Source organism: Taeniopygia guttata, chromosome 5, assembly GCF_048771995.1.
Source record: "Taeniopygia guttata chromosome 5, bTaeGut7.mat, whole genome shotgun sequence".
Taxonomy (NCBI): Eukaryota; Metazoa; Chordata; class Aves; order Passeriformes; family Estrildidae; genus Taeniopygia; species Taeniopygia guttata.
The window spans coordinates 37,978,951-38,004,705 of NC_133030.1; the positions used below are offsets into that span (position 1 = coordinate 37,978,951).

Below are 25,755 nucleotides of genomic sequence, written 5' to 3' on the forward strand. Positions count from 1 at the left end.
TCTATTGAAATTTGCCTATGGTAAAGCCTTTTAACTGAATCAATGTAAAATTTATTCCAACTGCTTTCTCCTGACCATTTTCTCCTCTCTTTTCACCCTCCAGTGTTAGAAAAAGTATCTTTCAATCTTGAGCTGTGGAATTTTAGTATGCAGGATGTTATGCTACCTAATGGATTCCTCAAAAATGCTCTCAAAAAGTGTCTCATCCAGTACTTTTAAAAGAAATTCTGATGAGACATTGACTCTGTGGTTAATAGCTTTTATACGCAGTTAAATAATGAAACCAGATTAGGATAAGGCTGAATTTTTTTTTTGCAAGTAAGTGCTGAGGACATGAGGAGGTAGTGAGACACCATGCTCTTCTTCAGATTACTGTATGGTCACTTCTAAAATAATCAGGAAGTGCATTCATTCTTTAAAATAGACTATTTGCATTATCCAATATGGGGTTTTACTATATTAATTATTTGAATATTTTTCTTCATTACATATGCAAAGAATGTAACAAGACCTGCTTTAGATACACTAAGTGAATTTAGCTTTTCTTGTGGTCATATTTTAATGTTAAGTTTACAGCTGCTTTCCACATTCTCTTGGATCATTTTCTAATTCACAGCAAGAGGAAACCAGAAATTAATCACTTACTTGCAGCTCCTGGCAGTTTTTTGGCTTAAGTTTTTAGTGAAATAACGGAAAGTATGCATCACTTTTTCAAGAAGCAAACCATCAAGTATTTATTGTCTGTGCATAGAACAAATGCATCCTTGTTTTGCATTTATTGGTTTTTCCTGTGCTGAAACTGGTGACTGAAGGAATGGACCCAACAGATAACAGATTTAGATCTAGGGTTGCCTATCTAGCTGCTTTAAAGTTTCAAGTACTGCTTATCTTTGCATGTCATTCTAATATGAATAGAATTATTGATGTATATTAGATCATGAATACAAAAAGATGCACACATAATTTTCTAAAATGATGGTTGGGGATAGATTAGTTAACCTCTTTCTAGAATTCTACAGATGTGAAAGTAGCAGATTTTTATATGTATTGTTGTCTGTCTTAAATTACTTGTGTTTGTTTGGTTAAGGGTTTTTTTAATTCCTACATGGTTTTATTATGTATCTCTACTTCTGCTTGATCTCAAAGTCTGATACTTAGAATGATCTCTTAATTGGCATCCCCTTAATAGGGAGTGACAATAGCCTTTTAAGTTTTCAAATTCATATTTTTAAAGGAATTCCACTATTTTAAGTACTCGGTTTTAAATAAGGTTACATTTCGGTCTTACACCATGTGAAATGGTATGTGTTTGTGAAATATGTATGTCATAGTGGGCCAGGCTGTTTTTCTGTAGTTCAGAACTGATAATTCAGTAACCTAGTAACAGCAGCTTTTTCTGAGTTCAGCTACAGTGACCTTCCTACCATCATTCTATGCAGTTCAGTGAAAAGGAATTGGCTGTGTCTGCTACTCGGAGCCTTCTGCCAGAGTTTCTCTTCCTCTCAATAGCAGCACACTATAATTACCTGACCAGCCTCCCTCATTCTGGAGGCAATTATTTCTGGTTGTTCTCTGTCAGCATCTTTGAAAAAGACCTCAGATAGTTTCTTAGAAAATGTCTTCTCTCTTTGCATATTCTCTTGCACTAAAATTAAGAACTTTTATAATGTAAAGAGCATAGAAGAGCATAGAAGAGCTTCCAGCAAGTCTTTACAAAAATTACCCTCTAAGAGATTTTAATGGATCCTGCTTCCACTTACTTGCTTTAAAAAGAAGGAATTTTGTGTTTTGGAGTACAGTGCTCAAGTAGACTTTCCCATGCACTTCAGTAATTTTTCCTAAAATAAGTTTTGGTTTATGAACAGCCTGTTTCTAAAGAGGATAAATTGAAAGCTTTCACAAATATATTTTTTTCAAAAAGCAAGCCGAAGTGTTACACTTTAACTGCAGTACAGAATCCTGTTCCTGAAAGGGCAGCCAGAAAGGTCTCTTGAATGAGATTGGTATGGTACAAGATGTCATAGTAGAAAATCAAGAGCAGGTGGCAGAAAAGGAATAACTGTAAATGTAAATGCAACTTTATTTTATTGGTTTTTATTAGTATTGATTTTCTTCACATTGCTTGCCAGTTTGGCACCCATAAGAACATATTCTTTGCTGTGTTTTTTGTTGAATCTACAGGATTGTTTAGCTCCTATTCCCCAGCTTTTCCTCTTGGCATGTCTGTGAGTTTGCCATTGAGTGAGCAAAATTGCATTTATTTAAATTAAATGGGACATCTGCTTCTTAAGCACCTGTTAGACAAGTTGGCTCTTCGAGAAGTAACTGTCTCATTGATGTGGCATATCTGGGCTATCTATCAAAAGGTAACTAGTAGTGTTTAAGGCTTGTAACCCATACAAAATTTGATTAGGTGTCCACCTAATTCCTACCAAACCAATATAAGAAAAATATTGCCCTAATTAGATCTTTGCTAGTAACTTGTGTTGGTTATCTAGTGAAGAAGCAGCTGAGTAGACTTACAGTTTTGATCCATCTCTTTATTTTGTCACATCAGACAGAGTCTCAAATGTTTTACATTGCTGCTTACCTCTGATGTCCCTATTGTGGATAGAAAAGAAATAGACAGCAGATAGAAAAAAAAATGTGGACCTGAAGTTTTGGGATTTTCAGTTTGGGTTTTTTTCCTTCAAAGAGTGCTGAGTTCATGCTTCAAAAGTAATTGTGCCAAATTTTTGAAGACAGTGAGTGTACGTGTATCATTAATGTTTCAGTTTAGGCTCAAAGTATAGCACATACATGCAACCACTGAATTGTCTTTGCTGCTGCTAATCTGTTTTGTTCAGCAGCCATAGTCAAACACTCATAAAGTTGCACATGTCTGAGAAGAATTTTACCTAATGTGTGCTCCAAGTAAGTTAACAAATGTCAATGTGTTCTTAAAATTGAAAGTAATTGATGTTTGAATTACAAAATTTTATTTAGAAGTTGATCTGTAAACAAATACAGAGAGTCAGTGAATCTTTTTATGTTGTACATTTTTACATGCCATCTGAATAAATTTCTCGTAAACAGATCACCAGCTAAGATAATACAGGCTTTGCCAAATTCAACAGTAATATATTTAACTTTAAAAGATCAAGTTTCCACATTTCAAGACAATCCCCTTTTTATTGGATGCCTTTTGTCAAGGAAAGATATTTTAAACTTAAAAACATTGAATTTAGCCTCACATAACAAGATACTAATGTAGATAAAACACAAAAAGCAAGTGAATGTTATGAAAATACTTTAAAAATTGTACTAGTTTCTTCACAATTGTTTTATGTCTATAGAGAGAATTAAGGAAACTGTAACACATAAAATCTCCAAGGCACTGTAGAATTGAGGTCTCACATGGTTTACCAGATACCAAATTGCATCTGATGTAAGGTCTTGAAAAAAGGCTGGTAACTCAGTTCTATTCAGACTTCATACCACTCTTTTAACATAAGCTCAAGGTAAATACAGCTTGAAAGAAGCTCTAGTCCTTTTTTTTTTTTTTTTTTCTCATTTCATGCAACTTCTATGTAGTCATAGTCACTGAATCAACAGAAGACATTCTTTAAAAGTAGCAGGGGTTATGTCTGAGTCCTCTTCGTGGTAATTTACTTTATAAGCTGTAATTGCAAGCATCCACAGAAGCTTTAAGTTGTTGCTTTGCAAGTAACTGCTCTTGTCAAGGAGTTCAATAAGTGATAACTGAGAAATGGAAGCATTGTATAGCTACCTGCATCATAAGCTAACCACCATATGCTTTCAATATAAAAATATTCTTGTAATTACTATCTTTTTTATTTTGTTTTCTCTTCTCTAGCTCTTTTGTTGAGGAGTTTACAGTACTCAGAAGGTGAAATATCCTGATAGCCTTAGGCTAGAGAAGTACCTTTTTTTTTTTTGAGATGTGGTAAAATAACTTTTTTTAAATTATTTTTTATTTGTGTTCTCAGGAATAATGTTAGTAGAATTCAGAAAAAAAATGTGAAAACAAGACTTCAGAAGTTTTTATGTACTGTCATTACAACAACTACTGCACTGCATAAAAGATGCCACAGCAGTTTTAAATGCTTTGACATTATCAGGCAAAATTTCTCAAATCATTTAACCCTAGAAAAGCAAGGTGACTCTTGCTCACTCTGGCAATATCATTTCAGTCTCACAGCAGCAATGATGTGGAGCTGACATACTTCCAAAACAGCGAGATGGAGATCCACTCTGCCAGTCTTCTGTTTGAGCCAATCCATAGCTGAATGTGTTCAAACATCAGGATTTAGTTAGTTACCAGATACTATGGTTTTGTAAGCTGAGTAGCTGTAACATTGGTTGTGATGCTACATTTTAATGTTCAAACACACATAATGATCTGCATTGTAATGGAACATTTAAAAATAAGTTCTGGAGTGCACTTTTCTATTTTTAGCCTGTAAGATCATGATCGATAAGTGCAAAGCTTGTCTGTTTGTGCAGATGTGCTGCAATGTAGTCATTACTTGCATGGCCATGTGATGTCTTGAGCTTTTGCCTCAATAATTTTGTATAGTCCTCATGCCCATCCTGTCCCCTAGTCCCCCCGTCCCTTAGTCCCATCCTCCGTAAAAAGGATTTTCACAATATCTAGATGTCTCATTGTATAATGAGAGACTTCTTTTCCAGTGTTAACAAGATAATCTAATTATAAACTTATCCATCTTTGGTGTGAGTGAATTATGGCAAGCCTTTGCTCTGAGGTGGTATTTCAGTACCAGCCCAAGTTGGCAGTTGCCAACATTTCTTCAGGATGATGCCTTAATGTATAAGGGAATTTTCCATATTTATCTGCATTGAATAATTGATTTGTGGTATGAGAGCCTGGAGATTCAGAATAAATTTGACATAATAATCTCTTGACCATTATTTTTTTCCTTTTACAACATAGCAATGGGTATGATGGCATGTAGTTTTCAGCTGTGGCAAAGCCATAGTTGAAAAGAAAGCTTCTCTTCCAGATCAGTATTCACAGCAGACACCCCTTGCTTAACTTTTTCACTTTTAGTATGATAATTACACATCAATTTTCTGAGAGTTAATAAAAGCATATTATAATGCAAGCATTAGTTGCTTTTACTGATAATTTATTTAAAGATAAAATTTTAAAAAATATATTTATAATTTAAACTACATACCTCTTAAAAGAGAAAATAAATATTCTTTCACAATTTTAAGATGTTAACCTGAACACTTACTTTTAAACAGAGTCGAAAGCTGGATGTTTATTTTGAATATGAAGAAAAAATAATGAGCAAATCCACTCTGGATAAATCTCTTCTGGACATGATTTCTGACCCAGATGGTGAGTACTTTAAATCTGAACTTGGTATAAAATTTGTTAAGCTATACAATAAATCTATACCTGCTTGGATTTCAGGGTTGGTAAAGGTCAATCTGTGCAAGATGTGTAAAGAAAACAGCTTTTGATTGATCTTCAGTAGCAGTCTAGAAAGTTTAATGCTTCAGTTGAGTAATATCCAAAATATTAGCTGCTTCTGCAGCTCTACTAAAATCTTATCCTAACCCCTTATTTTTGAAGGTCAGTATATTTTATTTTTTGTGCTTTTCTGGTATTTAGTAGTGTAGCATGGCATTCTGTGGTCTGAACAATACTAATTCTTTAAAATCCTACTGCTTGTTTTATAACATATACATACCTCACAAACACAATGAAAACTTTATAGAATTTGATTAGATCAAGGGACTGTAATGTAGGTAGCTTGTGCTTTTGTGAGGACAGAGATGAATGGGACAAGTGTAGAGAAGGGGCACAAGATGCGAATTGGCCAGTTCACTGGGACTCACCTGAAGCTTTGCATGTGTTGATTCAGCTGTGGCGTGTCTCTTTTCATCATGTAAGAGCACGAGCAATGCATCCCAGCTTTTGTGTCAGATATGGGTCACACATATCAGAGCATTGCACACCAGGGGTGCTCAGGTTCCCTATTAGCAGGGGTCACTGGGGGTCTTTCTCAGAAAAGCTGGACCAAATGACTTCTCAGCTTCTTGTACTATTCCAACATCAATTCTTCTTTCAATCTGTCGCAGCCTGTTGTGTGTCATAACCCTCTGATGGATTTCAGTATGATTTGATACCAGTTGGCTGGAAGAAAACAACATGCAGAGCAAAATTCTAAAGCTTAAATTATGATCTCTGACTTGTCTGCATACTGGCAATTATGTTGGCAAACCTCAAGCATTTAGAGACCCAGGGTTCCTGCTCTTTTTCCAGTGTGCTCTTTAAGAAAACGTTTTGTTACTGCATGATTATGTCTGTAGTCTTACAGCTACATACTGAGCTTAATGCCTGCTTGGAGTTTGTATAATGATTCATATTTATAGAAAGAGTATATATACATCCTGCTGACATTCTACAAAAATCTTTGAATAGTGTCCATGCTATATAATCAAAAGGCAGTAGGAGAAATAGTGCACAGTTGGTAGAAATCTGAGCTAAACTTTTAAAGATCTCATAATGGGTCAAGTCTAGAAACTAATAAACTTTAAGGAAATCTAATGTCAGTCATCAACCTGTAATTGAGTACATAGATTCATTTTTATTTGAAGCTAATAAGAATGTGCATAATCTGTACTTTTATTATGCCTTTTTAAAGTTCAGTGTAGAGCAAATGGTTTTCCAAGCCTGATGTATCTTACCAACATTCCTATTAGCAAGGTTCCTGGGTTTTACACAAGAGAAAGATATGATTCACAAGCTAGAGTTTTTCTTCATAAGCTAAGTATTCACATTTTCACAGTATTATGTTAGCATTTTATAGGCATTGCCTAAGTTTAAGTTCATGTAAGAAAAAGACTTAAGTTAAATCACAGTGATTATTTCAGGCATGCTGTCTTGTTAAACTGTCCAGCCTCATATTGTGTGATTCGTTGAGAAATACCATCAGAAAACATTTTTAAAGAATAATACATCCAGTCTTCCCGTGTTTCTGGTGGATTATTTATTGGCATTATATGTGGGGATATTTGTCTTGTGGATGATGGGATCTGCAGAGCTCTTGATAAAAGCACTTAGATGTGACCACTTAAGAGTTTCAGGCTTCAGCCTCCCATTTGTTACTGTGTTCTTACCTACTACTCAGGACTATTAACTGCCTCCCAGTTTAGTGGATATTAGCACACCCTGGAGTAGTGATAAAATGGGAGCTAGGGGCTGCCTGCTGATTTTTCAACCAAATATAAAATTGGTCCCCTTTTTTTGCCAAAGTAGATTGTCTTCAGAATGTTGAGCAGTTTGCCTCTCTGTGCTGTCACAGATCGTAGTCTAGAAAAAAGTAGTGAATATTTGACAGGCAATTAACCTGAGTCTTACAGCTGTTTATCACAGCTTTTTTTGCCCAAGTGAATTCCAGGTGGATCTCCACCTTGAAAGCTGGCGTTTGGTTTAGATAATACAAAGTTTCTTCAAGTTCTTGATCTTCTGACTTACTATTGTTTGGTAAAGGTTAGTAAAACTTACTTTGCAGAGAAGATTTTACCAAGTCATAAATGCTCATTATGACAGCACTTACTCTTAACTTCTGCCAGACTAAATATATGCTCACTTATAAATAAAAGTTGCAGATTAAATCAGATGGTCTCCTGCTGACATAATCCACATTCCATAGTAGGGGAAAACAACCCAAAACAAACAATACAGAAAAAGAAAAACAGGGAAAAAAAGTAATTTTCTTACCCGCAAATACAAGAAAGTGCAGTCTTATAAAATATTGTACTAAAAGTATCAGGATTTTATAATGAATTTTAATTTGAAATGTTTGTTTTGAGAAGTTGTTCTTCTGAAAACTTCATTTGAAACTCTTGTCTTTCTAGAACAGTGATTCTGTTCTAGGAAAATAAAAAAGATGGTATTCAAAATCTGATGTAATAGTTTATAGTCTAAGTAGTGGCTACATCAACCTCTTGATCTGGGAGAGATGAATTTTTATTACATATGAATAATGCTTCCCAAGAATAGGGAGTGTTTTTCTCCAACAAAAGAGGATTTAGGAGGTGAAATCCTTTCTGAAGGCAAGTTGGAAGTTGAGGGATTTTTCTCCTGACTAGAGGTTCATATAAGTGCTTCTGCAGCCCTCAAGTATTTCAGTACAGTGAGCCATAGAGCTGTGTAAGCAAATTGTAGTGCTAAAACATAATATGCTGTGGCTTTTACTTCTATGATTTTTCTTTAGTCTGCTTTTTTGTGGACCTACTTCCAGATAATGTTTGCAATCTCACATTAAACAAGTCATGATTTCTCTTCATAATCTATTTAGTATGTTATACAAAGAATAATATTTACTGAAAATAAAAGGGGGAAGTGTAAAACTTGCAGAAAGAATGAGCACATCTAACCCAACTCTTAATAAAAGTGCTGTATGTCTTTCTTCCATTTTACACATTGAAGAAGGCTGTGGTTTTCAATAACATTTATTGTCATAACTAAAGATCTGCATGTACATATGTATGGCTGCTGAAGAGCAGTTAATGTAGCAGCATAGTTACAATTGTGGTTTTTAATTTTTTTTTTTTTCTTTCTTTCTTACTGCAGCAGGAACTCCTGAAGACAAAATGCGATTATTTCTCATCTATTACATAAGCTCAGCTCAGGCACCTTCAGAGGTACTTATGTTCTTTACAGCTTTCAACACCAAATTCTACCACAAAAGATTTTCATTTCAGCACTAAGCAGATATTTCTGTTTCTTTGCAAAGGGAAGTATGAAATGCCCAGGAAATTCTAAAACTTTAAATAATTTTTTTCTTACTGCCAGGAAATCTGTTCACAAAGCTTAAGCCACCATTTCAAAGCATATTAATGACTAGTAAGGAGGAATATTATATTGCGACATATTTAGATCAGAGTTACTGCAAGACACATCTTAGCATAATTTCTGTTACTCTGCTCCACTGCTCAAAGAAGTAGGTAAAGCAAAACAAAAATACTACTTGTTTCACTCCATCTTCATATATTCAAGAATGATTGAGTCAGTTGACTAGCAGGTGAATGAAGGAGAAATACAACTGCCAATATTTGAATAATTCAGGAAGCAATTTCTTCAAATTTCTTTTGAACTCCGAATGATTAATTTCAAGGAAAACTCTTAAAATGTAGCATTATCTGGTGGAAAATAATGTTTGGTTAGGCAAATAGAAAGTATTTGTATTAATGTAGATTAGCTCCTCTTTGTTTATTATTTACTTTTTGACATTTCACAGAAACCAGCATTCTGTTGGTGCTAGTGTAAAGACTGTTCCATATCTAAAAGTGCACAGGATTTAATTCCACCAACACTTTTCAGTTTAATAGGATCTGCTCATGGCAAATTTAATTTCAAATTGCATTTCCATACTTGGTAGGAAATGGAGTTAAGATGCATAATTACTTTTTAATTTTGTCAATGCTATAACTTTGCACTGCTTATTTAATATTTAGATAAGGATATCTTGTCTTTGTACATGGGGTTAAGAGTAGCTTCAACCTTATATAATTTTCCACTTTATGATTTCAGATTGACTTGGAGCAGTATAAAAAAGCATTGATGGATGCAGGTTGTAATCTCGCTCCTTTGAGCTACATAAAACAATGGAAGTAAGTAAATTCTTTTTTCTCCTATATGAGGATAACTGGTTAATATAGAATGCAGCATTGTATTCAGGAATTATGTGTTACTTCTCTTAAAATATCCTTAAATATTCATTTAGTATAATTTTTTACTGTCATTGTTATGGTAACACATGCAAGTCTTATTTTAAAACTAAGCTCCAGTAGTGCCAGAACACTATAGAACATGACACGTAGTAGTGTCCTTAATGATCCAGGACAGAAACAACTTACTGAATTAATTGAAAAGTTGTGCTGGTTCAGTCTCCAAAGTTATTTTAGCTCATACCAAGGAGTCATGTTGGATATCAGTTATTGTTGTTTTACATGGTTTTTGCATGAAATCTTTGTCTTTTAACTATAAAATCTAACTTCTATTGTATTTGTAGGCAAGAGGGACGCATATAATAAATAGTTACTTCCTGAAAGAGTTTGAAATGCAGAAGTTTTTTCACTGTCAGATGACTAGGTGGAACATTCTACAGCAGTATGTGCCTGAGATAAATATTTGACTTCTATCCCTGCTTTTACAGAGCTTTTACTAAGATGGCTTCAGCTCCAACCAGCTATGGAAACGCTACACCTAAACCTTTGGGGTATGCTTTTGATTAATTTTTTGTAAGCCTTTGGGTTATTTTATATTATTTTAGTAGTGCTGAAAGTGTGGTTAGTGTTATACAGGGCCTGGAACAAAACATCTCCCTATTTGTAACGTTTTTAAGTTACTGACAATTAAAAGCACTCCTCTCCCCTTGACAGTGCATAGTACACACACAGAGAGGAAAATTAAAGAATCTGTGACTAAATTCACAGATTGTCTCAATACAATGCTCTCTGCACCTGCACATTAAATGCACTCTCACAGGAGAGGAATTCAGCAGCAGGAAGTGGATCTGTGTCAGCTACACCTTGAGCTTTAAGTTGTCAGTGGCAGAAGATAAAAACAGCCCTATATATTCAAAATCATTTGAATATATATCTCCTATATAAAAATCTCCTGGATTTGGAGACTGTCAGGGGTGCAAGAACACACTGGAGTGTGCTGGACTGGGCATCTGACTGCTTGTTGAAAGGTGTAGTTACTTATTTCAAGACACACACAAAAAAAATTACTGTGCTAAGGTTACATATATCGCATACAGGATGTAGGACTAGGGTCTTTCCAATCTTCAGAGGATTTCAGTTTCATTGCCAACTTTACTTTCAGGAATGCCCTGTCACTGCCATAAGGAATCTGTGGCACAGTATGGTTAGAGAGGATTTGGGTGCTGTTTCACTTGGGAAAATTGCTCTTTGGGTTGTTGCAGACACTCAGCATCTCTGTTAACCCTGCTCATTAGGATACCCACTTGAAAGGAGCACTCACATCCTTATGTTACTGAAGTTGTAAAATAAACTATTCAGTGGATTAAAGACTAGAGTCCAAGGCTCCCAGCGATAGGTGAGGATCTATCTGGTAGACTACAAGTGTATTCCCATACACTTGATTGCCATGTGATATGAAGAATATATTTTATGACAAACTGAACTACTTGGCACTTAGGTCCTATTGACTTTATTTGGAATTCGATGCCAGTAAAAAGCTTAAGAATACAAATTAAAAACAAAAATATCTTGCACATCACCTTTATTTTGTTTTTTCAGTCTGTTTTCACGTGTTATGAATACGGGATCACAGTTTGTAATGGAAGGAGTGAAGAACTTGGTACTGAAGCAACAAGTAAGTTTAAAAAACAATTTAAAAGTCTATCATGACTATTGTGAACATTTGGAAAAAGAAATTTCAGTACCTCTGTCATATTAATAAAATTCATTGTACAGTGAAAAAAGTAAACATAAATCTCTGCTTATGGATAGATCTATTGCTTTGTAACTTCCAGATATCAAATAAGTAACAAATAATTCACATTTTCTTTGAAGATCTCTTTGTAGCATTTAAGACTGATTTCAGCATTATAAAAAGAACAGCTGTGGAATACTCAACGTAGATTAGGCTTTCAAACAACAAACAATAAACCAAAAAATATAACTATCTGTATCTTTACTTAGAACTACATGCATTGAGTTAATCTATTTCAGAGTGATTAAAAGGCTGAAAATGTTAGTTCTCTGTTTACTTACAATTCAAACATTTCTTTTTTTCCCATGTGAGTGTAATGTACAGCAACCATAATCTTGTAATGTGCATGAAAATGCAAATATATTTATAATGACATGACCACCTTCAAATATTCACTTAACTTTATATTAACTAAATATTTCTGAGCAAAACTTGCATGTCAGTGTACACCCCTACCAAAGAAAACAAACAGCAACAACAAAAAAGAACTGGTTGTAGAACTTGTAGCTGGAATGTTGAATTGTGGTTCCCAGGAACCTGTTTCTCTACAGAGGATACATTATTTTCCCAATAATGTACTTTCATCAGGTGGCAATAAGTAAATATTTCTTTAGAGTTTGAAATCTTTTAATTCTGTAGTATTTTCACGTCAAGATTACTGAAAAAAAATTCATCATATTATAATTTAGTTGAAGAGTCAGAATTTAAATTAGAAATATAACATATCAGAACTAAATAAAATGAAATCTTAACTAAAGGTTTATCTTTCTGACCTACCTAATCTTTTGATTGGCATTGTTTGTTTATTCAGCCTGTTATACACATAATTTATACATGAAAGGTATCCGCTATCACAGAAAAGTTTGAAATTGGGGTCTCAGGTTTCTGCATTTAAATATGCAGCTTGCCTGTGTGTTATATTTTATAGAGAACTCTTCAGATAAACTGTTACTTTTAATAATAAAAAGTAATTATAGTCTCCAGGAAACTTCCTCCTCTTCTTGTAGTAAACATTTTTGTCATTTCTTTAAATGTGTGGCTTTAAAGAGTTAATATTATTCTGTACAAAATGGCTTGCGTTGTTTTGTGCTGTGACTGAGCAAAAAGCCAATTTGCCAATGTTTTCAGGATGTGCCTTTTCTGGCTTTTTATTTCTTTTCCAGATATTTTAGGGTAGCCAGGTGAGAAGCCTTTCTTCCTCTCATTTGTAAGCCTAATGTAGGTCTGTGGTATTTCTGTTAGAGATAACTTTTTATTTTTCCTTCAGTAATTCAGGGATTCACATCAGTTTTCCAGTGTAATATGTAGATCATCCTTTGGAATGTCCTCTTTTGATACATTCTGTCAACAAGATTCATTTCCAGTCCTGTTGCCATGTAACCTCGCCCTCAGTTTATTATAACTGAAGTAGTTTAACTCCTTAATATTCAGATCTTTTGTCCCAGCTGACATTTCCCATGTTAAATAAGGAACAGTAATCTTGAATTTCACCTCAGTTTATTCCTTTGCCAGTCATCCAACCATTTGTTAGCAGGGTTGCTTTTTCTACTCATTTCTTTGACAACATTAGTTCTTTTTTAGAATCCCACAATTATCAGCATCAGCTTTAGAATTTTTTCCTTAACTGCAATGTATTTTTTAATAAGAATTCATATTTTATCACAGCTGCATATGTTGGTAATACCTAAATACAGCTCTGTTCTATCTTCACACTTTTTTTGCACTTTAGGTCTTATCTTTATCCCCTAGCTATATGCACCTCAGATGTTTGCATTTTTTTACAGAAAAGTAATTTAGGTGATAATAAATAAGCTTAACCTTTATGAAGCATAAGAGGAAAACTTTTAAAATAGTAGTTCAGATGCTCTGTAAACTCTTCCATAAGTAATAATGAGCCTGGGAATTGTTCTTTTCAGCATTCTTTTCAGCATTCCATCCATTTCAAATTATGTTTTACAGAATCTGCCAGTCACACGTATTTTGGACAACCTTATGGAGATGAAGTCAAACCCTGTGAGTACAATTGCCTTCATATAGAGAGGTGGAGCAAATGAAATCTTAAGGCTGTGATATGTAATATGCTATGGCTAATTTTTTTCATGAATGAAAAAATCCAGTCATGCTGTATTTCAAGAATAGCACCATTTTCATAATTATTTAATAAGACCTCATTCTTTAAAATAGTCTAAACAATGACAATTTATGGTGTCTCATTGGAACTAATATTTTTTAGATTTTTCCTCTTCTGAGCTTTTATTACACTTGTATTATACTAAACTTCTGTTACTCCTAAATTTCTACATTAGCTGTAGACTGAAATTTTCTTTGCATCGAAGCATTTGGTTTTTTTTTTTTAAAGATCACAATTTGAGAAGTGAAATATTTAGAGTTGTATTAGGGAAGATTACGTTTCCCACATCTTTAAACTTTGCTGTATAGAGGAAAATATTTTACTACTGATTCAGTGATTCTGTTTGGAAGCAGATGTGGTTTTTGTCAGAAAATTCCTCTTCTTGCCTTGCTTCTGTGAAAATTTACTGAGATATTTTAAATTTATATGTTACAAATTTTTGAATTGCTTATGTGTTAGCTACACAGTCAAGGCATTTGCTGGAACTTACAACTAAAAGTAGACCTAGTTAGTAGATTCAAAAATATTCTTCTTTGTCCACTTTTATCTGCATGTATTAACTGTATGTACAGAGAGAAAAATAATGGTAAAATAGGAAAATTATGAACATGCAAGTAATTCTTTATTTCCTTAAACCGTACTTCATAGATTATATATGTCATGATTCTTGGCAGATAATTTGCTTTCTCTTAACAAACAGGAATTGACACTGTTTCCAGTGTTAGACGAATGTTGTTCCTGATTGAAAGACTTGGAAAATATGTATGGGGCTAACTTTATTTAGTCAACCAGCAGAGGTCACCCAGAACACTTACCATAGAAAGCTGAAATTAAAACTATAGATAACTTAGAAGAAGGTGAAAAATTAAACCAGTTGTTTTTAAATATAAACCAATTGTTTTTAAATAAACATTAGCTTCCTCAGACTACAAGTTTAAGAGTTGATTAAGAGAAGTTTACAAGTCATATGAGGATTTTTTTTCTGACTTGATTTTTTCACATTTTACTTAGTAGAAAACAGCTACCAGAACTTTGATAATTTGGAGAAAACATTGATCCTCCCACTTAAAAAGATCAGCAATTGGGCCAATTGTCAGTCAGCAGCTTCCTGTTCCGCTGCTATGGCAGAGACCGATACTCATGGTACAAAATAGGGAGTCCCACTTTTCAAGTCATAGGAGACCAGGCAATCCCTAAAGACTGTTTCTCCTAATCTGCAGGAAAACTGACAGCAAGTCTGGGAGTCAGTTTCAGCTAAAGGAAGAAAGGCATAGAGTCATTGTGGAATGTGTTTAGACTTGATGTACTATCAACAGAAGTGAAATTGTATCTGGAAAAGGTCAATGTGTAGAAATACACATTGTGGCTTCTGTTCGTCTTCTGATGTGTGGGATCCTTTTCTATTTCCCAGAATAGAAAACTACTGCACTGCAGGCAAAACACAAAGGCAGAGGAAAAAAGTTCAAGATTTTATTTTTTACAACGCAGAAAAAGGTCTCCTTTATAGTTCAAGAAATCTTATTAACCACAGTAATCAGTGTATCAAATATACATACAGATAAAAGGTGTAATGCAAAATTAGAGCAGATTATTGAGAAGTCAAGCAATTATTACAATGAATATAAATAATTTATTTTCTAGATATTAACTGCAACAATAAAGGAAATGTATGAAATGTCCATACAAGTTGTACCAGAAACATTAACATATATTATTGTCAGTTGAAATCTTAAACCTATTTAGAATTATATCCTGTGCAAAACTCTGTGGGGTTGTCAATCACTTTGTGTGTTACTTGTCTCTGCTGTTTCTTTTGTCTCCCTGGCAAGGACAAATAAGTCCATGCCACCCATGCTTTCCAAGTTTTTCAGAAGCAGGAACAGCTAGAACAGATCTTATGGGCCATAATACTATCTTGTAACTTTTAAAATGTTTCTAGATTGTTTAACCATAGTTACACCTTTTCTTGAAAAACATATCCAGAAACATTCCTTGATGACCTTAAAAGTAATCAGTTACTTGTGGATATTTTAAATAATAATATTTATTGTTAAAAAGCACGATTTTAGGCAATTTCTTTTAAGGTCAAATTTTAATAAAGGAATATTCTGTTCATTAAACTAAAACATAGTTGCATCGTCTTGATGTCATTTGATTTACTATAGAGTTATGGAGATTCTTCTAAGGATATTTCAGGAAATGGTTTGATTACTGAGTGAGGAAAATCTTTGAAAAGTGAACCTTTATGAAGTGGTTTAGCCTCTGTCAATACAGTATATTTGTACATTTGTATTGACTTAAGAAGTAGATAGATAAACTTTGATATATATTCATGAAACTGTATTTTGGTTAATACAGTACCAGAGGATATGGTACTTTTCAGACTTACTTAGAATATACCTTTTGTGCATTCCAAACAAAAATTCTAATCCAAATTAGTCCTGTTAGATTCTCCAGAAAAACAAATACAGAATGAAAGTCAATGATGTTTCCATGGGTCTTTTTCCATTTTAATTTGAAATATTGAAAACTAAGCTTATACATTCAGAAGTACTTATTTTCTTCTGGAATTGCTTAGGGAAATCACAAATTCAGTTGTGTGTAAGGAAAGTGCTACACACTTGTTTTTATTGGCAGACTTGCTATTTGTTAAAGAAAATAAAATCTACTAGGCTTTCTTTTCCCTGCACCCTCAGCACTGATTTCAGCAGGAATAGTGTATTTAAACAGCAACAATGGAAAATCCCTAGGTTATCACATTTCTATTGCTTTACCACTTTCTGTGTGTCTACTTATACAAGTCCACAGTGAAAAAACACAGCAATAATACATTCAGGAGTACATGTTTGTAATATGTTTATTAACTCTGATTTTTAGTTCTGTCATTAATCTGTAATTCACTCTAATAAGCAGAGAAAGTTAATCTCTTTATCCCAGGTAAAGGTTTCTCAAATATCTCTCAGTTTTAGTCTATCAATATCTGTCCATTCCCAACTCTCTCTTTACTCCAGAGTCACTATACCACCTTTAGGTATGAAGCTGCAAAATCTTGAATGCTGGCAGACTCTGGAGGTTGAAATTCCCAGTGGAGCATACAAAAAGTATTTTACAGAGATTCAGTGGAAATTAGATCTAAATTATTTTCTTTTTAAAAGCCAAACTGCAGGATAAGAGAATTATTTTATGTAATTATATAAAAGTTTGTAAAATCAAATAGATTTATTTTGTGTGTGTGTAGCCACCACATGTATATTAAATACTTTTTAATATTACAGGTAGTTATGCTCTGTGAGCTCTAGTAAATTCCCCAGATAATTTGTCTACTACTCAAGAAGTATTATTTCTACTCTACAGAATCATCAGAATTCAAAGGTTTTTGCAAGTAAGCACACAGATAAAATCAACTGTAGTTCTGCATGCAGTTTATCAACAAGCTAAACTTCACAGTGCCTGAATGAAAATGTAGTATAGAAACAGGAGAAAGCCAAGAAGTTGTCAGAAGGAGTTACTAAGAAATTTTGTTTTTCGTCCATAATAATTGGCAAAAATCCTGCTTGTTGCCAATAAAAATATTGGAAGTGCCTCAGTGTTCTATGTGAAGAAATTCTTTTTCTGTAGTTTAGAGAGTCAAACTTTTCAAATTTTTGTGGAACTCATTTCTTCTTCAAGAGCTTAATTTTGGTTTAATAGTAGTCATAAATCATGACATGAGAAGGATAAGTTACATAACAGTAGCAGATTTTGATCTGTCTTGTTCTTAGCACTCACTGCCGCCAAAGTGTTTTGTTTTATAATGTTAAATCAATAGCAGATCTCCCTAACCTGGAAAATTTTCATGTTTGTTACTAACCATCAGTGTTCCTCTAAAGCTGGTAACAATTTTTCTTTCTGCATGCTGTCTTTCTGTTGGGATTTATTATGCAAGCATTGTATTTTTTGGAAAGTGTGTGATAGTCAATTTTAGGTGAACCAGAAATAAAAAGCTCAATAGTACCCTTCATAGCTTCTCACTGTTGTTTATTCTGCACTGGTTCAGTTATATACACACTTTTTAAATACTAGTGGACACCACAATTATTGTTGAAAGATGTGATGGGAAATTATACTGGTTTGAACAATGTGTAATGTAATATATACAAGCAAAAATTCATTAGCCAAAATTCCAATCTTTTGAGATAAAAACATACTTTTTAATAGGAGACAGATGACTACCGGTATTTTGACCCCAAGATGCTGCGAGGCAGTGACAGGTGAGTTTTGCTTCTTTCCTTTTACTCTGTGAAAAGACTAACTTAAGAAATCTATTTTATTTTACTTGCTGTAAAGGTAATTATTTTAATAATTAATTCTAAGTCAAGACAGTTGGTATTGAAGGAATTCACATCTGGGAACTTGGATCAATCAAATAAAATTTTATAACACTGCAAAAAAAACAAGTGCTAACATCTACGTTAATTTAGTCACAGGAATGTGCATTAATATTTAGCAATAAAGAAATGTTAGAGTTCTTCATAGTCGTACTACTTGTTTTCTTAGGAACTTTGTGAGTTTTCATTGTTAAGTTGAATAGTCATTGGATAGTGCACCAAAATTTATTTGTCACTTTAAACAGTTACAATTTTGATTTGAATGTATCCCTTCTTTAGTAATTTGTTAATAAGTTAAAAAAATATTAAAATTTGGCTGCATTTACTTTTGTTTAGGTAAGTGCACGTTTTATGTTGATGTGCATATGAAGGAAGGCTTGAATATAGTTTATTTTGCCAGTAAAAGAGAGGAAGAGGAATTACATTAGAAGTTTATAAATGTTAATTTTTGCTTTGTATCTTTAACTAATAATTGTCTGATAGTCTCACCTAATCTAATATCCTAGCAACAGAGAAGATACTTAATTTTGATATTCCTTCTAAAAAGAACTTTCATCGAACCTGTGCAAAAACAATAATCCCATTTGGTTACATCACTTTATCACAGAATCAGTGTGGATAAAGTAGATCCAGGCTTGGTTTTAGTTATTTGCATGAAAATTCTGTCTCTAGTTTGTTCTTGAAACATGAAAAGTAAGAGGACATAAATTTTAGATGATATGTATGTTTTATTGGAAAGTATTATAGATTATATAATTTCAAAGATAAGCAAATTTTGAAATTATCAAAGAGAAAAGCACTAGTATTTTATGTTTCATTCTGATTTCAACTGTCACTTACATGTGATGCTTTTATAGCATTTTTGGTGGATTTTTTGCAAAAGTGCAAAGATTTATTTTACTCAAGCCAAAGTTTTTTTTTCAAATATTTGTTTGCCCTCTCTGTATAGTTCTGACATTGCTTTAAACAATGTAGAAATATTCATTTACAGCAGTTCATAAATGTAGCATTCTGCATAGCTGTAATAGTCGTCATAGAGAATAGTTTTAAATTTCTGGTTTGGGATTTGTATGTAAACTCAAGTTTACATCATAAATCACATTTATGATAGATAGCAAAACTCATATAGTGGTTTATCTAATTCTCCCTTCGAATATTTTTGTAGACAATAAAAACATATGTCTTGACAAAACAGTGATATAAAATAATATAATTAATGGATTTAATTTAAAAGTTTCTGATTTTATTTTCTAATCTATTCCCATTTTAAGAAATACTGGCATTTCTACTTACTGTGTTTTAAATAGAGTAGTAACTGCATTGCTGTAATTCAGTCTTAGCAAAACAGTATCTTTCTATCCTGTGTAAAGCCTACCTCAAGTATAAACAGGCTTTGTCCTCTGAGAGGATGACACAAAATGTGTATGGATTTGTTGTATCATACTCAAAAAATGAGAGAATAGAGGTAACAGTTCTACTTACAGGAAGTGTGTGCTATTCCTGACAATGTTCCAAAGCAACACATTAGAGATAGCCATTCCATTTTAAAACCTATTTTTCTGATACACTGAGATCTGTGTTGAGTCAGTTGCTTTTTGTCACTCAGAGAAAATGTCTTGAAACAGGGGAAAAGGTAATTTGAAGGGGAAAATACAGTGGTTCTAAGCTATGTTAGAACTTAAGATGTATTTGTCTACCTGGGGCTGCAGGCCAGTACAGGGCAGGAGAGCAGTGGTAGTGTGTGAGCAAAGGGTGGGATAGCAGACTGACCCTTCACAGCTTTTTCTTCACTTTCCCCTTCCCCTGAAGGTGCAAGGTGATGCAGGAAAAGAGGTTTCTCCCCCTTTACCTGCTACCTGCCTGTGTATTCAGATGGAGGAGGCTGTACCACCTGAACTTGTAATTTCCCTCTTCCTCCCTTAATCATTCTTATCCTACATACTTGCTGCCTGTAGCAGTTTTTGAGATTTGGAAGCATCAGTAAGTGCATATGCAGGTGCTGCAAAGTGACTGGCTTACCTAGCTAAGATTCCAGGGGGTGGGATTGCAAAGTGCTATAAGTTGTGCTAACACTGATCACATTTTTTACACATTGTATTTGCTCCTAGGTAACAGCACTATAGTTGGAGCTTTTAAGCTATGGAAGAATTGTTGTCATAAAGCTTATTATTCAAACAGCAACATTAGAAATTATGAAGTAAAATTCCTATTTATTTATGTATTCAGCCTTATAAAATGAATGAATTTTCTATAACAAATGGAAAAGCAGTTATTGTTCTATATTATATTTTTGTCTAATATTATATAGTAGTCCATAAATATGATGGGTACATGATGCTCATTTTTCATATTTCTATTAATGTGTAATGAAGTCTTGTATTTTTTATAGCTCAGTTCCAAGAAATAAAAATCCATTCCAAGAGGTAAGTTGCATAGAAATTATTTTTCAATGTTCATGTGTTAAAAATAAATAAATCCTGAAGTACAGTAATTTTTTATGATAATGATTAAGAAAATGAGAGGTCTTACTTGCTAAAAAGCACTTAGACTAATTATATCTAGTATTAATTATAATTAGCTGTTATTCTGAAGCTTTTCACCTTCAAAGTACGATGTAAGTATTAACTGCTACTGGAGAAAAAAATGTAGAAAATTTTCCTGAAGGTAATTACACGGATTTACTAATATCATAATTGAGTGAGCAATTTAAATCCCCCATTTTTAGACCAGATTTTCAGAATGCTCTCTAGATTTAATCCTTTGTCCAGCCTTAAATAACAGCATTGATGTCTATATTAAGGAGTCTCTGCAGTTAAAGGGAAAAAAACAAAATCATGAATCTTATAATTTCATACAAATGCATATAACTTTCACTATGTAAATATTTACAAATACAAAAAGTTTTACCTCATTGCTATGAAGTTTCATAAACAAAATATTTGCTTGGCAATATACAAATGTTCCTGATTTCTCATGAGATGTCCTAATTATCCTCAGGAGCAAAAGAAATACTACATGATATCCTAGAGATATGTATATGGCTACAGATGGTCGCACCAAAAATGTCAGTAATAAGATGAAGTCTATATAAAATTCATATAGTGTGGTCAAACCGTTTTGGATAATGAATGTTAACAACAATAATACAATTATTAAGTCTGCTTTTTCTAGTCATGAATTCTCCTTTAAACACAGCCCAGAAAATACTGATAGCTTTTACCTGTAATATTATAAATTACCAGTAGTAGGTGGGAAGAGAAAAAATTATGAGAAAGGATATTTCTTTATGATAGACGTATTTTATTTATGGCCCAAATAAACATCCATGGAGGTATTTTAACTCTTCCTGAGGTCACTGGAGACATCTCAGGACACAAAAAAAGTACGTGTTGAAACTGTATATGTATCAAGTATGTCTTAATACAAGAGAGTAACGGGTTAAAAGCTCTCAGCTTGCTATTCTGCATCCTACCAAAACTTCAGATACCTTCTTCCAGATAGGAAGCAGTGGTTCTGTATCCAGTTCTTTTATGAGTGCAGTGTGATTGTGATGATTTTTGCTGAGGTTTAATTATCTTGTATATCACTACTGAAATTTTAAGAACTTGAATGCTTACTCTAATAACACCTCTGTTGCCTTTTAGGCTATAGTGTTTGTAGTTGGAGGAGGCAACTATATTGAATATCAAAATCTTATTGACTACATAAAGGTATGTGTACTTCTGTCGGTTGTAGTCCTTAACTTACTAACAGAAACCAGATAGAGCATGTTTTCTGTAATATTTAGTATTTAGAAGAGAAATTCTATGAAATTAGCCTTAATATCCTGATTCTATACAGAGTCCAGGAAAAAAGGAATGTAAGAAATCAGTAGAAATTGTGGTTACTCATTCAGACCAACAAAGACTTACTGTTTCTGGTACTTTGCTCATGTTGCTCTTTGGAGTTGAGTAAATAAACTGCATTCTCTTTTATTTTGTGTTCATACACACCAACATGGTTGAAAACTGTCAGCAGATGCAAACCGAATTAACCTGTTTTAGAGTCATGTTACTAGTTTTCGTGTGCTGGTGTTAAATAAAGCAGCTGTAGCTTATCATAACCTTGAAAGTAAGGAACTGCTGAGAATTCTTCAGTTTTCATAAATCTTGCAAAAGAGATACCCCAGTGCCTTTTTGTATGCAGCTTCGCAATATGGAGTGAGTTCAAACTCAGACCTGCAGATAACAGCATTTTATTGTACAACAATCTTACTTGAGCATCAAGTATGTTGTTTCAGAAACCAACAAAATGCAAAAACTGTGCTATCTGTTAAAGCAAATATCACATTGGCACCAATATCTAAGCATTTGTTACTTACCCTCAGTTAGAAGTTTTCACTACTGAGTTAATAGAAGCTCATTCTTATTAAACTGCATAATTTAATTCTGTGTAGAAATCATACAAGGTGTCACATGCACAAGTAAGAAAATACATAATCAACCATGTAATGCTGGTATAACAGATTTCATTTCTCTGGTTCCAACTGGCCAGACTAGTAGAACACATGTATACCAAGAATCAGTGGATGGAGAAAAATAACTAAATCATTACAGTTCCTGGGAGGCAGGAGTAGTATTCAAGCACTTTCCAGGAATTAAAAAAAATGCCAAAGTAACCTTAGTAAGATTCTGAAGAAGCTAATATATTATTTAACAGAAGCAGCACACCATTCTTTCTTCCTGATCTTAACTCTGTTCATGGTGCATTTGTCCTGCCCTATGGTAGATTGAGGCTTTTCACACATAAGAGTAGATATGGAGCATTAATCATTGAAAAACAGTTATTCTACAAAGCATGTGAGAGTTTGATGTCCAGGTAAATTTTGAAGAATGCAAAGTCAGAGCGTTTCTCCTCTGACAGGCAGCCATTTTGAAACAGAGCTGGTCTGGATAGAGGAAAGGATAGGAAGAGGAATGTAAATTAAAGAAATAATTTAGATTTTACTTAGCACTCGTCACTATCCTCAATAATGAATTCAGTGAGGCATCTGCCTGTGGCAGAGTGTATTGGCAAACACTTGGCTTGCTCCTTAGTCTACCCAAAACCTCTTTAGCTACTATATTGAACCCAAAGATGTCCAAGAGGATGACTATTTGTTACTTCCTATTAAAAAAAATCTTCTGAATCCCCTAGAGGTTAGTTTCCTTCCCTGATTGTAGCTGCATGCTGACAGAGCTGAGGTTTGCTGTGTATGTGTGTATACAGGGCACTGGTGTGATGACAAATTAAACACTCAGCACTGCATACAAAGTGTCAGGAAGCTGAAGTTTCAGAGGAGTAAGAGGGCAAACAGGAGGTCATTTGTCAAACAGAAGGAACTGAAAGCTATGGAAATGGTAACGTTAGATGTTATGGAGAGCCAGAATTTGAACATACTCCTTCTTCTGGAACCTGTGAACAGAGTTTTTTCATCACAGTTGTCACAGCTGAAGTGTGCTGTATGTTTCTCCACTCAAACTGTGTACTTGAGCAGTGGGAGATGACCTCCCAAGGGGGAAGATTTCCTCACCTTTATTGAACTTAGCCCTTTGCTCTTGAAAAAACAAGGAAGGTTAATTAAAACCTTTATTCTCCCTCCCACCACCTGGAAAACTGTGTGCCTCTCCCAGGTGTCACGGTCTTATCCAACAAAATTTGCTTTTCCATGTGGTAGACTTCCAGTATCTATTGTTTCCACAGATGTAGCTTATTAATTATTCTCAAATTCAATCAATCTTCCTCCAGAATAAAAAAAGAGAAAAATCAACAGCTCTGTTCTTGCAAGCAGATACCACAGAGATTTTATTCACAGCTTTATTTTTCTAAGCACTATCCGTTTTGCCAGTTTGCTCCTGAAAGCACAGAGAAAGTATTTTAAAACTTTCTAAAACAGGAAGCAACGTTCATTCAGCTTTGACATTCCGGGATTTTTTTGTAGAAGAATTAAGAGAAACCTTCAAATCTAATTATTTCTAGTTTTGTGCTAGAATGGACTATCTCACAATGTCAAAAAGCAAATATTTATACTGTGATTGAGGTATATTGTGCCTTAAAATAAATGTATTGTCCAAGTTCAATTAAGAATGCTGAAAATGTGTCATCAAAATTGCAAGCCATAGGGAGCCTCCAAGAGGAGGCTAGCATACTGTTATGTGCAGAAGAATTTAGTAGATCCTATAATTTCCCTTTGCAGATGCTTAAAAAGTACTGCTTGTTAATCCTCTACTACTCTGTTAAATCATTGATTTCCTATGGACTTTTCTTTTTTAGGGTAAACAAGGCAAACATGTCCTGTATGGCTGCAGTGAACTTTTTAATGCTACACAGTTTATAAAACAGGTAGGTAACTTTGATACCCTCTATAATATTTATTACTTCTTTATCTGTAAGTTGATTTATATAACTCTACATCTCCATGGACTTTTACTGAAAAAAAACTCAAATTAATCTGTGAAAGTATAATGCATGTTACCAGTTTTTATTTGCTTGAAGTTGGGTTTTGAAGTCATTTTTAATTAGCTGTTGAAGGCCTGTTATCAATGTAATGCAAGCAAACAAGTTTGTAATAATTGTCTTTACATTAATCCTACCTAAAAAAATTGAGTCAGTTCTTGGAACTTTCACAAACAGCATCTCTTCCCAGGATTTTCTTGCAACTTTTTCAAGTTACAAGATGTTTAAACCTTTGTCCTGGTTTATAAATATCTACAGGTATATAGATATAAATGTACTGGCCTGGTGGGAGCTTGATGTTCATACCTACACTAAACTCTGTCTTTTAGTGCTGTTAAAAACATCATTACTTGTCTATACCTCATTCCAATACAAATACAAAATAAAAATTATTCATGGTGGTCAGCAAATAGCAGCCTTTCAGTAGCTGTCACCACCCATGGTTTTATGTCATACTAAGATGAGAGTAAGTTGTTATTCAACACTACATTTTTAAGAACTAAATTAATTCTTGTTGCACTTCAAGGAGAAAAATGGTACTTGCTGGCTTTTAACTCCTCTTTCAGCTTAATTAACAAATTTTCTTGTCTTGACTGTGTACACTGTACCTTTACTTCATGAGATACGTTCATGAAAATTTAAAAATCAGGCCTTCCCCTCTGAGGTTATGAATTAAATATTCTATCACCGGAAGATGTTTTGTTCTCAGCACCAAACAAAGCATATATGACAGAAATATTTGCTGTATGAACTGGATATTGGTTTGACTGAAAGAATAAGATTAGCAATCTAATGACCTTTTTCTCTTCATGTTTAGCTGTCCCAACTTGGCCAGAAATAAGACTGAAACACCATTACCTGGATGGAAACCTGACAACAGACAATTGTTACAACATTCAGCTATCTTCATATCTTTAATTTTGTCATTATATTAAAACTTAAACCCATTTCATTAATACAATAACTTTTAAAAAAAAATCTGTAATTAATACGGTGTATATGAGCATTTCAGAAATAAAACTTAAAACCTACTGTGTTTTTGGTGGAGGTCAGTTTCACTGTTGCATTTTTATTGCAGTACTAGCTATGGTATATGACAGAAATGGCTGAAAACTATGGCATTTTCAAGTTCTTGTATGTAAGTTTCTGATATGGTAAGCAGGACAATAGCTTTAAGAAAAGGTTAAGTCTGTCTTCAGGAGTTATGTTCTTCTTAAAAGCCAGAGTATCTTTATTTAACAAAATTCAAAAGAGCAGAACTGCCTTTCAGGACCAGA

At 33.7% G+C, this 25,755-nt stretch overlaps 1 protein-coding gene across 1 annotated transcript in view; it reads left to right on the forward strand.

Moving 5' to 3' along the window:
* The window catches only part of SCFD1 (sec1 family domain containing 1), a 49,407-nt gene extending 23,898 nt beyond the window's left edge, over positions 1–25,509 (forward strand). The window contains exons 15-25 of the mRNA XM_030274577.4: positions 5,272–5,368; positions 8,615–8,685; positions 9,575–9,654; positions 10,200–10,262; positions 11,311–11,386; positions 13,466–13,519; positions 17,835–17,887; positions 20,394–20,427; positions 21,649–21,714; positions 24,296–24,364; positions 25,296–25,509. Of these exons, the coding sequence (XP_030130437.4) occupies positions 5,272–5,368; positions 8,615–8,685; positions 9,575–9,654; positions 10,200–10,262; positions 11,311–11,386; positions 13,466–13,519; positions 17,835–17,887; positions 20,394–20,427; positions 21,649–21,714; positions 24,296–24,364; positions 25,296–25,319 (687 nt within the window). The 3' untranslated portion in view covers positions 25,320–25,509. The remainder of the gene's footprint in view (positions 1–5,271; positions 5,369–8,614; positions 8,686–9,574; positions 9,655–10,199; positions 10,263–11,310; positions 11,387–13,465; positions 13,520–17,834; positions 17,888–20,393; positions 20,428–21,648; positions 21,715–24,295; positions 24,365–25,295) is intronic.
* The last annotated feature ends 246 nt before the right edge of the window (positions 25,510–25,755 follow it).